We start from the raw sequence: 13,504 nt of genomic DNA on the forward strand, positions 1-13,504 counted from the left end.
GGTGGGAGGTACCTGCAGATGTGCAACGGGGGGGATGTGTCAGTGCTGGCAAGCTCAAAGTCAGCACCAGAGCTGGGGTGAGGCTCTCAGTTTATCCAGCACCCCTCACAGGCACATCGGGAACTCGGTGGCAATAACACGCTGCCTCTTCCCTGGACTTTACACTCTTGCGTAAACCTGAAACTAAGGGAATTATATCACATGTCCTGCCAGAAGGGGAGAATCACATCAGTTAGAAAGGATAGAAAAAACAATGCTTAGCTTACAGACAGAAACCTGGATCTCTCTTGGGTTATCCTCTACATTTTTCCCTTTGAAGTGCAGCCCTTCAAATACGATGTCTTCCAGAAACACGCAGACAGACCCTGGTCCTCACTAATAGAGGGGAGTCCAAATCTCAATGCAACAAACAAGCCAGGGAAGCACATTCACCACACCGGTCCCAGAAATAGTACTGGGAGACACCCGGAAAATCTTCTCACGTCATTTGCCCAACGGACCAAGAGGTGCGACGCAGCCAGAGCCGGCATCGCTGTCCCTCAGCTTGGTCGGGCACTGCCACGCCGTGTGCTCAGCGCACCCTCGGTAATGCCGATGGCACTGTTAGAGGCAGGAGGAGAATATCAGCACAATTAAGATTTGGGAGCTTCACCAGAAAAGCATGACCTGGAGCACTTTGCCTGCAATTTATGCACCTCAAGCCTCAAAGAGCGAGGCTAACCAAAGAGGCAGTAAGGTGACTATGTATGTTTGAAGTGGACAAACTACTTAAGACCTTCCTCAAGACTAAGGCTGCTAATAACCCAGCAAATGGAAGCTAGCACACACGTGCATCACCTCGCATCGCTGATCATCCATCCCCCTGCTGAAGGGACCAGAGAGATCCCGGAGAAGATCTGGACAGTATGCTTAAAGTGGAAAAAAATTAAAAAAAAAAAACCAAAACAGTCAATGTCACGTCACTTGAGGTAAAAAAGTGGCCAACCTGCACTCCCCTCATGGATATGCGCTTGTTTTAGAGGGCTACGGCTCACTGTGCTGATTCTGCACAAGGAAAGAATAACATTTCAAAATACTTTTGTGAGGCTGCACAGGAGGAACTTTTCCCGCGTGGCTCCTCTCTTTACATACAGAAACAGAGGCAAATCGCTCAGTGCGATGACTGTACACCTGCCTGCAGCTGCACCTCAGCCGAGCTGCCTGTTCATCAGTGTCAAAAACAGTCTTGGAAACTTCGTTAGCGGTACAAAAATTGCTGATGCCAGCATAGCCCTTCAGGACCTCACCAGGGCTCTCCGAGTACAGAAGCAATGCTTGCGCCAGGCTAATTTCTTAAGATAGCGTGTAAAGAAGGTGAGATTTACTCCTATAACCTTCAGCATCTCCTTCTTCACGCTCTCATCTCCTGACTAATCTTCTCTCCCTACCGAAAATATTCCCCATCTTTTTTCTCCCCCCAACCACCATTCCTTTCTCATTAATCCCTGCTGTTCCACTGCCTACCCCATTCTGGGGTTTGACCAGTGGCACAGTCATCTTCCTCTCAGAGCCACAGAGAAAACAAAATAATAACAGCCTAGGAGTTTATTCTTTCAGAAACAGGCCAGATACTTCCTGGAAACTGCAACAAACACCAACCATCTCTGGCTGGCTTCAAGAACAGGCTGAAGGCGATTTCTGGCTGCTTCAGCAGTGGTGTTCGGGCCCCATCTTGCAGCTCCTCCCGATGGGAGCAGATCATCCAACACCCCGTTTGTACAGACACGCATCTACACAGCCTGCCGCTCCCTCCAGCAAAGCTACAGCACTCATCCTCTGACCCTTAATTTAAGTCCATCTTCTAAAAACAGATGCCATCTACTCCTTTCAAGTACCTCAAGAAATTACAGGCGTGGTCCTGTTATCTCCCATATTTACGTTATACGTATCTAACACACTCTGCTTTCCCAAACGATGTCTCTTCCTTTTACTGATCTAATCGATTGGTCCTAACTCAAAACCACTAATTTTCTCCCACAGACCACGCACAGAAATTAAGCCAGGCACCCTTCTGGTAGGTTAAGATGAATCACAACTTGATTCCGAGCCATGTGCTGCTTGTGGGGGCATCTCCCATCTGTAAAACGACCACAGGTTTCCCTGACAAGAGCAGTGCGAGATCAGGCTTTTTCCACTGTGCCTAATAATTGTAACATCTCACTCGCCATTCGGCTCATCAGTGGGGGATCCTGACTGAATAGGCTTATTCTTTTCTTAGACATGATAATCTAATTGGGTCTAACCAGAAATAATCCCCAACACACACCAGTTTGTGGATCCTCGTGCAGCACTGGGGCTATTTCAAATACCAGGGGGGTTGCTCTAATATCTGATATGGGAATTACTCTCGCAACAGCTCGCCTTGCTGGGTTTCACACGGCATTACGGGGGACACAGGGCACGGCACACACACGGGGTTTATTCGTTCTCTTTCCCTAGCTTCGGTTTTTCAAGTAAACGTTGCTCAAAAGCAAGAAGGGCACGGAGGAGTAGATGGCCCGCAATAATCTACTCGCACTTCTTAGACACCTGAAAGAAAAGAGGACGTTTGCCCGAAACACTCCCATACGCAGCGCCGAGGGAAGCACTGCCCTTCCCGGGGAAGGTGATCTCAAACACCGAGCCAGGTGAGGGGGAAAGGAACAAAATAAAAAGCAGAGCCCGACAGGGGCAGCAGCCCAGCCCCGGGGCGAACCGCACACACGCTGCCGTGGCCGTGGGGACCGCGGGACCGGCGTGTCCCGGGCGGGGGGGGAGCCCCACGGCCGGCCGGAGGGCGGGGGGCCCCTTCCCAAGCTGCGGGCCGAGGCGAGGCCGCACCAGGCTCCCCTCAGCCAGCCCCCCGCGGGTTTTTCCCTCACAGGTTCCCCCGCGAAGAGGGGCAGAGCCCGGCGTGGGGGCACCGCCTCGGCTCGGGGTGGGGGGGGAAGGCGGCTCTTTGGGGCGAGGGGGGGGGGGCTCTCGGAGACAAAGAGCCGCGGCCGGCACAGCCGCGACCGCCGAGGAGGTGGGGGGGGGGGGGGGGAACACCTCCCGTCTCCAACTTTTCACGGCGGCCCGACCTGCTCTCCCCGTCCCCAAACAATGGGGCCGGCACTCACCAGGACGACGGCGAAGCGCTCCTCCAGCTCTCCGGGCTCGGGCATGGGCAGCTTGAGGGGGACGCTGTGCGCCCTGAACTCCGTCTGCTGCGAGTCCACGCTCCCCGCGTTGCCCATGGCGGCGGCGGCGGCGGCGGCGGCAGCGGCCCCTCCGCGCTGCCTCCGCGCTCCGCGCCGCCCGAGCCAGGCGGGCTCCGCGCCCCGCGGTCGCCCTCTAGCACCGACGGCGGAACGCCGCGCCGCCGCCCGTCATGGCTCGCCGCCCTCGCCCTCCCCCCGGGGCGGGCTCGCTTCGGCTCCGGCTCCTCCGGCGGAGGCTCCCCCGCATGCCGGCACGGCCCGCACAAAGCCCCGCTCCGCCCCCGGCCCGGGGCGCGCTGGGACTCGTAGTCCGTTCCGCCCCGGGGGGGGGGCAGAAGGGGCTGAGGCTGCGGGGAGCGGGGTTGAGGCGACCCCTCGGCGTCCATTTTACCTCAGCCGTTCCCTCCCCAGCCAAACCGACACCGGCGGCCGGCGGGCAGGGTCTGCGGGGGCCGGGGCTGTGTTATCTCCAGATATCTGAGGAATCTGAAGGGGACCGGGCTGTCTATCTCCAGATATCTGAGGTATCTGAAGGGGGACCGGGCTGTGTATCTCCAGGCACTTGGGCTGGCAGGGTCTGCCTCGGCGGCTTCGGATGGCGGGAAGGCTTTCAGCTGCGCTGAGGGGCCTTCGGGGAGTCGCGGCCCTGCTGGCCACAGCTTCGTTTACAGAAGTCGTACAGTCAATCTCTGCAGGTTCTGGGTGACACCAACCCCAACAAACCCGTAATCGAGGCAACGCCGCCGCGGTGTACGCGGGGAGGATCATCTTTCTCCCAAGCGTATCAAAGCTGCCTGCTCCTCGGATGTCAGCTTCCATTTCTTCAGCGTTCCCTGCAAGTTTTTTTCCAAAACGGTGCTCAAGCGTTGGGGTGGTCAAACCCAGGCCCCCTTCATGTTTTAATCTAGGCAGCGCTGCAGGGGCTGTGTTAGAAGCACCGTACCTCAGTACCTCCCTTTGGTTCAAAGACGAGTCTGCAGCTCAGCTTGAGGTGGCATTGACCCATTTGGTGATGACGTTCTATTTCACTTCTACCTGTTTTATTCTCCAGTCCAAGCCCTAATTCCCTTCCTGCCAATCCGTATCCCACTGCTTTACATTAATATTCAATTATCCTTATGGGGAAGAATGATTTTTTTACTTGGATTTCACCTTCACAACGATGGTTCTAGTGCTGTTCCTCCTCCTGGTCGTCACCACCTTCAGTCCGTCCTTGCTTTGGCGTCCCAGCGCTGGGGCATGCGCCTGCACCGCTTCCGTGCTCTGCTTCGTGCCAGCTCACAATTACGGATAAAATTACAAACTTCGTTAAAGGCTTTCGGTGATTATCTGTGAAGTTCTGCCTTTTGCTGCCAGCTAGTCCAGGAAATTCAGTACATCTCGTGAATCAAGCTACACAATGATCTACTAACATTGTTACCTGCAGAGCCAGCAGTAAACGTACCAGCGCATTCTGCAGCGGGATTTGGCCAGATCTATAAATTTCTGCTGGGATGCGGGAGCATTTATGGCTTTGCCTGGTAGGAGATGGTAACTATCCACACGGAGATTAATTTGAGGGGGAAAAAGCAAGAAGATAAGCATTACTTTTTAGAAAAGGACCATTTCTTAACTTACGTTATTTAGGATGACAGTTGTGCTAGAGGCACAGCTTACAAGGCTGCCACAAAAGCAATGTGTTGGGAGTCATGTGCTGCAGCACACGCACTCCTGCAGTCAAAACCCAAGGAAGCGACGGCAAGCTCTTCTCTCTGTGTGCTCTAAACCCACTACTAATTAAACACACTCGTTCTAATTAAGAAAAAAGACATAATACATTCATGATGGGGATGGTGAGTGGCGTGCCCTGTCCTGGCTTACACCCCACCAGAGCACCTTGCTCACGGAGCATCAGCCAGTGCAGGGCTTGGCCTGGGACCCCAAGTGATGCTGAAGGTGTGGGTTCCCTCTCCACGGGCGCTGGGGAAGGTGTTACCCCAGGGACTGGTCAGAATTTCATACAACTGCTTTGATAATGGCCTAAAATTCTTGCAATATCCATAATAAACAACATTTTAAAACCCAAGACCGTTCTTGGGAGTTAATAACGACGCTGTCGATAGCGAAGGAAATGTTAATAGATGTCTTTTATCTAAGACTATCACAATTCTTTGAAAGATTAATTAGTTAATTAAGCTTCACAACACTGCTGTGAGATAAGGGAGCACTAGACTATCCCAGATAACAGATGAGGGTCAGGGTATAGGGCGTTGAAGACCGGCTCTAGCCGAGGATCCTTTGCTCTTGCAGCAGCAGCTTGCCAGCTGTGCTGAGTGCTCGCCGCTCCCCGGGCTCGTGGTGCAGAGCAGAACCTCACCGGCACCCCAAAGGGCTCCCGGGTACCCGAAGCTGAGCTCTGCAAATCAGAAATCACCCACCGTTACCCCCAGCTCCCTTTCAAACCCAGCAGGAAACGCATCCCAGATGCAACAGTTGTGTGGTGCAGGGACGTGTTCCTTGCCTTATACTGCATATGGGAAAGTGAACATGACACAGCTTTACAAATAAACCTGAGTGTTGCTGTTAATTACCAACAATGACAAACTTAATCCAACACGAGGAGTACCAGCATTTGCCCAGACAATACTTCCCACCATGGACGCGCTCAGGAGCCTGAGTTTTCCGAATCGAGGGGAAATCATCTCAGCATTTGTTAGTCTCTCTGGACGAAGGGAGATACTCGAGGACTGGAAGCCGCTGCTAGCCACACATACCTGGGAAAGGTGAGGATAATTGCAGGGCAAACTGGATTTTTGGCTTACATTTAGGCAAGAAGCCAGAGGCCGCTCTAAACCGTGCTATAAGGCATGTTCAGTTCAAAACCAGACTTGCAAAGTTTTTAATGAAACTAACCATCCATCCATAGGGTGACTGTTTAACATCAATGCAGTAGTGCAAAGGGAAGGAATCCTTTTAAGAGAACAAGATGATTTTGAGCAATTTGTCGTAGGCTGTAACTGGGATGTCGACATTTGCAAATGTCAAAATTAGTGTGGCAGCTTTGCTAAACAAAAAAAGCTACTTAGCTTGCTCACACTTAAGCTGAAGAAATTATTCTGACATAAAAGCTAATAAACAAGACCTTAGTTTTTACATTTATTTATTTAAACTAAATAACCAGCTACACAATGCGTAATTTACAGAGCTCATCCCAAGCACCTGGGCGATTCACACTGGGTGATGCCACCAGGCATGTCACTGTCTGCACTGGGGTTAATGGCCATACCAGCTCTTCAAGGGCTCCATGCCACGACTGCCTGTGGAATTCCACTGGAGACTGAGACAAATACTTCTCAGCCTTTACTGAGGCTAACTGGTACCTCTGTTTGTCACTCAAATCTCCACGTTAAAACAAAGCTGGAAGGTTGGGGCCAAGTCTTCAAGTCCTCTGAACCAGTGTCTACTTCTCTATCTATGGAAGAAACTCTGAAGGGCAGAGGAGATTGTTTTACGAACCCTCATTTTCCCCGAGCGCTCAGCATTTCCTGATAGGTCCTGAGCTGACATTGCAGTGATGTTCCAAGTGATCTGATATAATTTTCTTAAAGCTGGAGGGTCAGCGTCAGGCTTCAATAAATAGCTAGATCGTAGCTCAGCAGTGGCAAAAGTAGTATTCATTCATAATAAAGACGTAGTGCAACCATAAACTCCATTGCGAGAGCTGAGCGGTGTACACTTAAGAAGAGATTATTGATTGCAGCACATGAACGGCTGACCTTGCTGAGAAGACTACAGATGACTTTTTCTGTAATAAATAAAAACACTAAAAAAAAAATAGGCTGCTTTCTGAGGACAATCTTGTCAAGGAAAATCATCTTCTGCAGGGATTTCCTGATGATGGGAAATAAATACTTGATAGCCTTTATTCTCCTGCACATCCACTGTTAAAGAAGAGGCATTTTCACTTTGGTTCATCGTGTTTTACCCAGTACAACATATCAGCCCTTTACTCGGGTGAGTATTAGTCTTTTATTTATTGCAATTTCCTACAAGCACCAGAAACCTGCCATATCTAGCTACACCAGATTGTAGAAATAAGATGCACAATAATGGTCAGGCCTGTTAGCCTTAGTGTTATTGTCGGTTATCTTAAAACAGCATATATTTTGTTTGAGAACTAATTAAATACAAATCTAAAAGACACCTGGAACCTGAAAAGCTCGCAGTCATTCTGAAGGACCTTACCTATTGCCATATCAACATCTTTCCTAGCACCACCTGCACATCAGCACATAAAGCCTCCTCAGCTTTGGTCCTACCTTCTGCCATGTAGGTGGGCATGTCTGCCTGCCTCCGACTCTCTCTTTTCATGCCTGTGTCCACATCCTCATTGCACAATTGCAGTTTCTGCATCTTGTGTTGAGATGGCAGCTTGCGATAACAGATGGAAATGCTCAGGCCCAGTACACTGACTTATTAGGTTCATATCTTATTAGCCTTCTGATTTTTCTCTGCCTGCTAGAAATTAAATTATTAACTTTGAATCCGATTTACTTGCAGCAGCTACGCTCTGGTTTAACTGTGCTGACGTCCTTAGCTTTACTTACACCACTTGCTTGTGTAGATCACACGCAGCTTCATCAAAGCAAACTGTGATGTCAAGAGCGATGAGATCAGCCCCCAGTTTCCTCTTGGGACCACCCCTCTCCCAGCAGCAAGCACTAAATACCACATCTAGACCTCCTGCAGGAGGGTGCATGGAGTTACACCCATTTAATCCAAAACTAATCCATCCCTTCAGTCTCGCTGCTTCTTTCCGAGGTGTGGGGACACCTCCCTGAGCCAGGCTGCTGTGACGACACACAGCAACGTGTGACGGGGTTAAGTGCCTAAGTGATGCTGCTTTTTCTCAGCTTTGAGGAGAAGTACCGTGTGGAAATATTCAGCACAATGACTTTGCATCTTTCCTCCGGCTTGCGATTTGTTCCTTGAAAATACGTCGGCTTAATCAGTGAGCGAGGGCTGCGCGTGCGAGGGCAGCGGGTCGGGGCTCGGCGTTGAGAGCTCTCACCCGTCTGGAGAGCGTGATTATCAGAGGAAGCTGGAGCAGACACTTTTAAGCAGAAAAGCTGCAGTAATGGCAAACAGCCCTGTTTCCGCCACTGCTGGTTTGCTGACCTGGATTTCGGAGAGGTGAAGTGAGGCCCCCAAACTCCTCTGCCGTTTCTCTGCTGGGCCCATGCCTGGTTTTCTGCCCGTTTGCGGGGTTGAAGGCAGAGCTGCGGCCTCAGCCCAGCCCACCGGGCTGACTCAGGGCCAGGGCTTGGACCACAGGCATTACCCGACGGCTTCAGGCAGGGACCCAGAGCCTGGTGCTGTCCTTAACGCTTGTGCCTCACCCTGGTCCACGCTGCTGCTAAAACCAGCGGGGAGGCCGGTGGGCAGCCTGTGGCAGAGCGGTCTTTCTTTTTTTCAGCTTCTTTTCCCATTTTTTCCCCTATGCAAGGGAAGGGGCGAGCAGTCTGTGACCCTTTCCCCCTCCTCTGGAGGGAAGGCGGGTAGGAAGAGCGGGTGCGGGATCACAGAACCACGATGGAGCTCTTGTCATTGTTGCAGCAGCTTTTTTTCTCAGTCCTGCCTAGATTCTCTGTCTCACAGCACCTTCACCTTCGCAAACACCCTGCGGCTGCCGAGGTTGAGAGCTGCATTTGAGGGAACGCACCTCTTGCCTACAGACCCAGGTGCCTTCAGTGGACCTTGGGATAGAAGGATACACATGGGACCCCCCCCCCTTGCCCAGTCCAGCACAGACCAGCAGCACTTCAGCCCCAGCTCAGCACTGGAATGGCTCCCACGAAAATGCCTCCAGCAAGCCCAGCTCCCTCTGCCTCCGAGCAAGCCGCAGAAAAGGGGTGCTGCAGGCCACCCCACTCCACGCTTCTGGATCATCACCCCAAGACCTTGGCAGGCAGGGGCAGTGCAGGGTCCCATTCATTTTTAAAGGTGATTTTCAGCAAAACTGGGATTGTTCTCCTCGGTCGAGTGCAAACCTGCCTGGCACCACGGGCTGCTGAGGACCTAGACCAATTTATTTTTAGCAAAGCTCAGATTATTCTTCCTCTCCGGACAGCTAGTCTGAATGATTTGCTACAGTTTGGAGAGAAAAATCAGTTACAGAAAGCAGCACAAGCATTTGTTCTGTGGGATGCAGTACAGAGAGCGTCTGCTTTTAAAACATATCCCCAGGAGAGGCACTTACAGGGTGCTCGCTCATCTGTCGCGCTTTTTCAAGAAATCAATGCAATTTAAAGCTAAAATCTTCCACGCGTTGAAAACAAGAGGGTGCAGACTTGCGCTCCTCGCTCAGCCTGTAACTGTGCGTGTCAGAGAAGCCCCCGGGACGCGCGCTGCCCGGGAGATGCTGGCACAGCCCACGGTGGGTTTGCTGCTGGGCTGGGCTGCCTGATGGAGGAGGTGAACTTTAGAGCTGGGGCTGGATGCTGCTGGGTGGCTCCGAACCTGCAAACTCGCTCCAATGAAAGCAAAAAGCAAGCCAACAGAGCTGAGGGGACGCGGGGGGGGGGGGCTCTCCCCAGCACGGGGTCCCCAGCCGCGTACAACCCACACACCCTGCCTCCTCCATCCCCATCCCTCCCACCTCCTCCCAGCACTTTTGCAAACAATTTGAAGCTTGCACTTGAAAAGACCCCCCCGGCACGTGCCCTTCCAAACCGGGGCGGTGAGAAGAACCCGCGACGCGCCGGAGTGAGACGTGGTGGGATCTCCGCGTTCAGCCTCACGCCAGCTCGCGCGCTCGCGAACGTAACACGAGTGTTATTTTCTGGTGTGGTGCACCCTGGCCGCCAGCTCATTCGTGATTTGTGGGCAGGAAGGCACGCAGACGAAACGCAACTTCTGAATTCCCAGAAAGGCAAAGATTTGTAAATGCTAATGAAACTGAGATAATGGAGCAGAAAATAATGGTAGGGAATGAGTCAATATTTAATAAAGCTTCTATCTGAGTGGAAAGCAGCACTTTCTGAACTCCGAGGGAGACAGAGGCGAGGCTAGATGTGTGTCTCTGTGCCTATCTGTCAGCTTTAAACCAGCTGTAAAAACCATGGCTGGGATAGAAGCACCAGAATAATTTTTTAAGACAGGGACATTTTCTAGCTTTCGTGGACTATTGTTATTAATTGCAAAAAGATTTTTCTCTCTTTTTGTTGTCTCTCCGGAAGAGTTATCCGCGTGTGGAATGGAGGGGCTGTAGTTTAGTCGGCTCCTCAGCCCTCAGCTGGCTCGTCGCTCCAAACGACGGCCGCGGGACAATGCCGGCCATTGTACCCGCGGCAGGAGAAAAGCTCGGTGTGCTTCCACGCAGGCTGCGGACAGAAACGCCGCACAAGTTTCCATTGTTTTTCCACCGAAGGCTCTTGACAAAGAACTCCCGAGGATGGTTAGGCAAGAGGAATAAAATTAATTTAATTTTTTCAGCTGATAGAAGCTGTTTAGAGGCCTTAAATGGGTTTCAGAACTCATGAGAAAAATATGGATTTCAATTTACGGGACTGATTAATAACATTTGTCTCCCAGCAAGGCAGGGGGAGGGGGAGGACTTGCGAGAGCAGGAGTTGTGCAGTTGCTGGAAACACCTTTCCCAGACCTTGCATTTTAAAGCCCGTTTTCTACCCTCACCAGCTCTCTCTTTATCGACGTTTCGCTGCGGCCGGAGCTCCCAGCAGCGCAGAGCCCCCCGTGCCAGGGCTGTGCTGGGCACGGCCCCTGCCTCAGCCCCCCAAACCCGGGGAGCTCCGCAGACACGAGGCCGAGGCAGGGCAGGTGGCACTGCAGCCCGCTTTTGCACTCTTTGTTTTCAATTTAAGGGCTCTTCTGCATTTCCCAAGGGGAAGAGTTGCCTGTGTCCGTGTGCCTGGCAGCTGGAGACGTGGGGGTGTGAGCTCTGCTGGGAATCTCCCCGTTGCTCACGAAAGAAATGATCATGGCAAGACGGGGCGTCCCTGCGTGTCGCCGTAGCCTGGGAGGCCCCACGGTGAGTGGGGGGTCACTAGGAGGATAAGAAGCATCATGGGCTTTGCAGGTCCTGATTTCCACCAAACTGATGTGACCGTCTTCACCTCTAAGGGCCTGTTTGTAGCAGATACTGCTCTGAGATTAATCAGCTTTAGCTGATGGCTTTTCAGGGGAGCAAAAACCTCTGCCACGCAAGCTCCGGTGCACAGGTCCGGAGTTCCTCAGCTGGAACTGGGTGCTTGGACTGGTAGTTGCTTTGCTCCTGACCCACGGCTGGCAGGCGGGCAGGGGTACAGCACACCAGGACACGGACGGGTCCATTTCCCTCCAGGTCCCACGGTGCGAGGTTTTGTTCCGATGCTAAATTAAACGAAAGGTCGACAATAGAGGTTTTTCCCATAAAACAAAACTTCCCCCTTTCCAACCAACTCTAAACATCTCCTCTTCTGTTACAAGACAAGGATAACAGAAGTTCATGCTGAATTATTTACTGCCTCGGAGAAACAGGGGACTGAAGGCAGACTGCCTCGCTTTGCCTGAGCTGAGACAAGAGTAAAATGATGTAGGGTGCAGGCAGCGTGAAGAAGATTTGCTTCATCTTTAAGAGCTTTTTTGAGAAACCCGCTGTGAGGGTTTGGAGATACGACCTGCTAGGACTTCCAAAGTCCCCATTGGTTTCCGGCTCACTGTACAGCTATGTCTGATGGTTACGTGTGCGGCAACACCGCCGTGGGTACCAGCAGAGCCTTGGAAAGGCGTACCCCAAACCCTCCTGCACCTGGAGAAATGCTTGTGACGTTGGTTGGCCGGCCTCAAGGCATCCCCTGCCTCAGGGCACCTCTCTGTGCACGCAGCTCTCCTTCAGCGAGCGGGAAAAACCCATCCCTTGGCGATGGAGTGATCCCGTAGCGGCTCACCCCTCGCTTTATTTCAGAATAAAGCAAGGAAGAAACGCTAAAGCGCTGCTTCAGAGCCCGTTGCGTGTTTTCTGCTCGCCAGCAGCAGCCAGAAGGATTGCACCTCGTCCTTGACTGTCTGCACGTCGGGCTGACAAGGCGGAGGAGCTCGCAGCGCCGCCTCCCCGGGGATAAAGCCATCCGACAGAGAACGCGGGTTTCCGAGATGTTGGTGACATAATTAAAGCACGTTTCCCAGAAAACAGGACGGGGGGACAAACTGAGCCTCTTCTTTGCATGGGGCAAAACTCAGGCTGAGCCAAGAGGCGCGCGCGTGTGCGCCTGTTGTATATTTTTCTAAGACACGTGCCTGCATATGCATACATGTTAGAACTACAACCTTTTTAATGTTTCAAAGGAAATGAAGCTGTTGCTAGAGAAAATATTTACAGATGGATAGCAGTCACTACATCCCTTTGGCTGGTGTTTGAATGCTTGCCTTGCAAATCATATCATTCAGCCACAAAACCAGGCCAAGCTAGTAATTATTGTTCGGGATGTGAAACGGGAATTGAGTGTGACCAGTGGCCATGCAAAGTGCTAAGATGTGTGTCAGAGAAAATGCTTATTCAGAAGGATTTTAAACAGTGTCCTGAAATGGACTGCAACAACGTTATCTAAAAGCCATTTAACGGAGCACTTTTCCATACATGATTGCTATCCGATTCCTGCCGACTCAGCTCCTCTTTGTTTTGCTTCTCCTTGCTAGCTAGAACAGAGATGCTGCAGTGCACGATTGGGTGGGTGACCTCAGCCTCAATGCCAAATGGATGACTAAAATGAACACAGAAAATACAATCCATTGTCTTCTCCCTGAAATGCCAGCTTTGTTCCACGTGGAGCTGCTGGCTTATCGGTATAACCCCTTCGATGCTGCACTGAGATTTAAACTCTGCAGTCTCTGCCCTATCATTAATTTAGATTTTTTTTAAAAAATAGTGGTGTCATATAAAGGCTTCTTTTGCACCTGGCAAATGGCAGATCAAGTGGGATGACAGGGTGGTGCAATGCCACCCACTGAAAGCAGCTCATCCTCGCACACTCTGTGCAGAGTATTGACAGTTTGCTGCAAATCCACACAGAATCAGGTGTTTTCATCTCTGGTTGTGACTTAATCTGTGCACGTGGGCTGGAGAAATTTTTTTAACAGGTACAAAATTACAGTCTCCACAATCTTGACAATCGCTGGGCTTGATCCCCTCTGGAAAGCAGCCAAAGGAGAGGCGTACTGGGTATTTTATCCAGTGCCTTGGTAGCTGACCTCTTCCCACAGTGTGCGAGATGCTCTCAGCTCTCTCCTCAGTGAGCTCAGTCCCA

The 13,504-nt window shown here is 51.7% G+C and overlaps 1 protein-coding gene and 1 long non-coding RNA gene across 9 annotated transcripts in view; one reads left to right on the top strand and one right to left on the bottom strand.

The window, feature by feature from the left end:
- FMNL2 (formin like 2) overlaps nucleotides 1–3,442 on the bottom strand; it is a 144,151-nt gene extending 140,709 nt beyond the window's left edge. For 6 of the 8 annotated variants that reach the window (XM_042783776.1, XM_042783780.1, XM_042783781.1 and 3 more), the window contains exon 1: nucleotides 3,141–3,441. In XM_042783776.1, coding sequence (XP_042639710.1) covers nucleotides 3,141–3,257 — 117 coding nt within the window. In that variant the 5' untranslated portion in view covers nucleotides 3,258–3,441. Of the gene's footprint in view, nucleotides 1–3,140 lie in introns of all 8 variants that reach the window. The other 2 variants (XM_042783779.1, XM_042783775.1) reach the window with 2 other exon arrangements.
- On the top strand, nucleotides 2,582–7,410 carry LOC122152429. The gene is made up of 2 exons (XR_006164510.1): nucleotides 2,582–2,666; nucleotides 3,633–7,410. It is a non-coding gene; the product is annotated as an uncharacterized LOC122152429 (long non-coding RNA).
- The last annotated feature ends 6,094 nt before the right edge of the window (nucleotides 7,411–13,504 follow it).

The sequence above is a fragment of the Tyto alba genome, unplaced genomic scaffold (assembly GCF_018691265.1).
Source record: "Tyto alba isolate M040663 unplaced genomic scaffold, T.alba_DEE_v4.0 Super-Scaffold_7, whole genome shotgun sequence".
NCBI classification, from domain to species: Eukaryota; Metazoa; Chordata; class Aves; order Strigiformes; family Tytonidae; genus Tyto; species Tyto alba.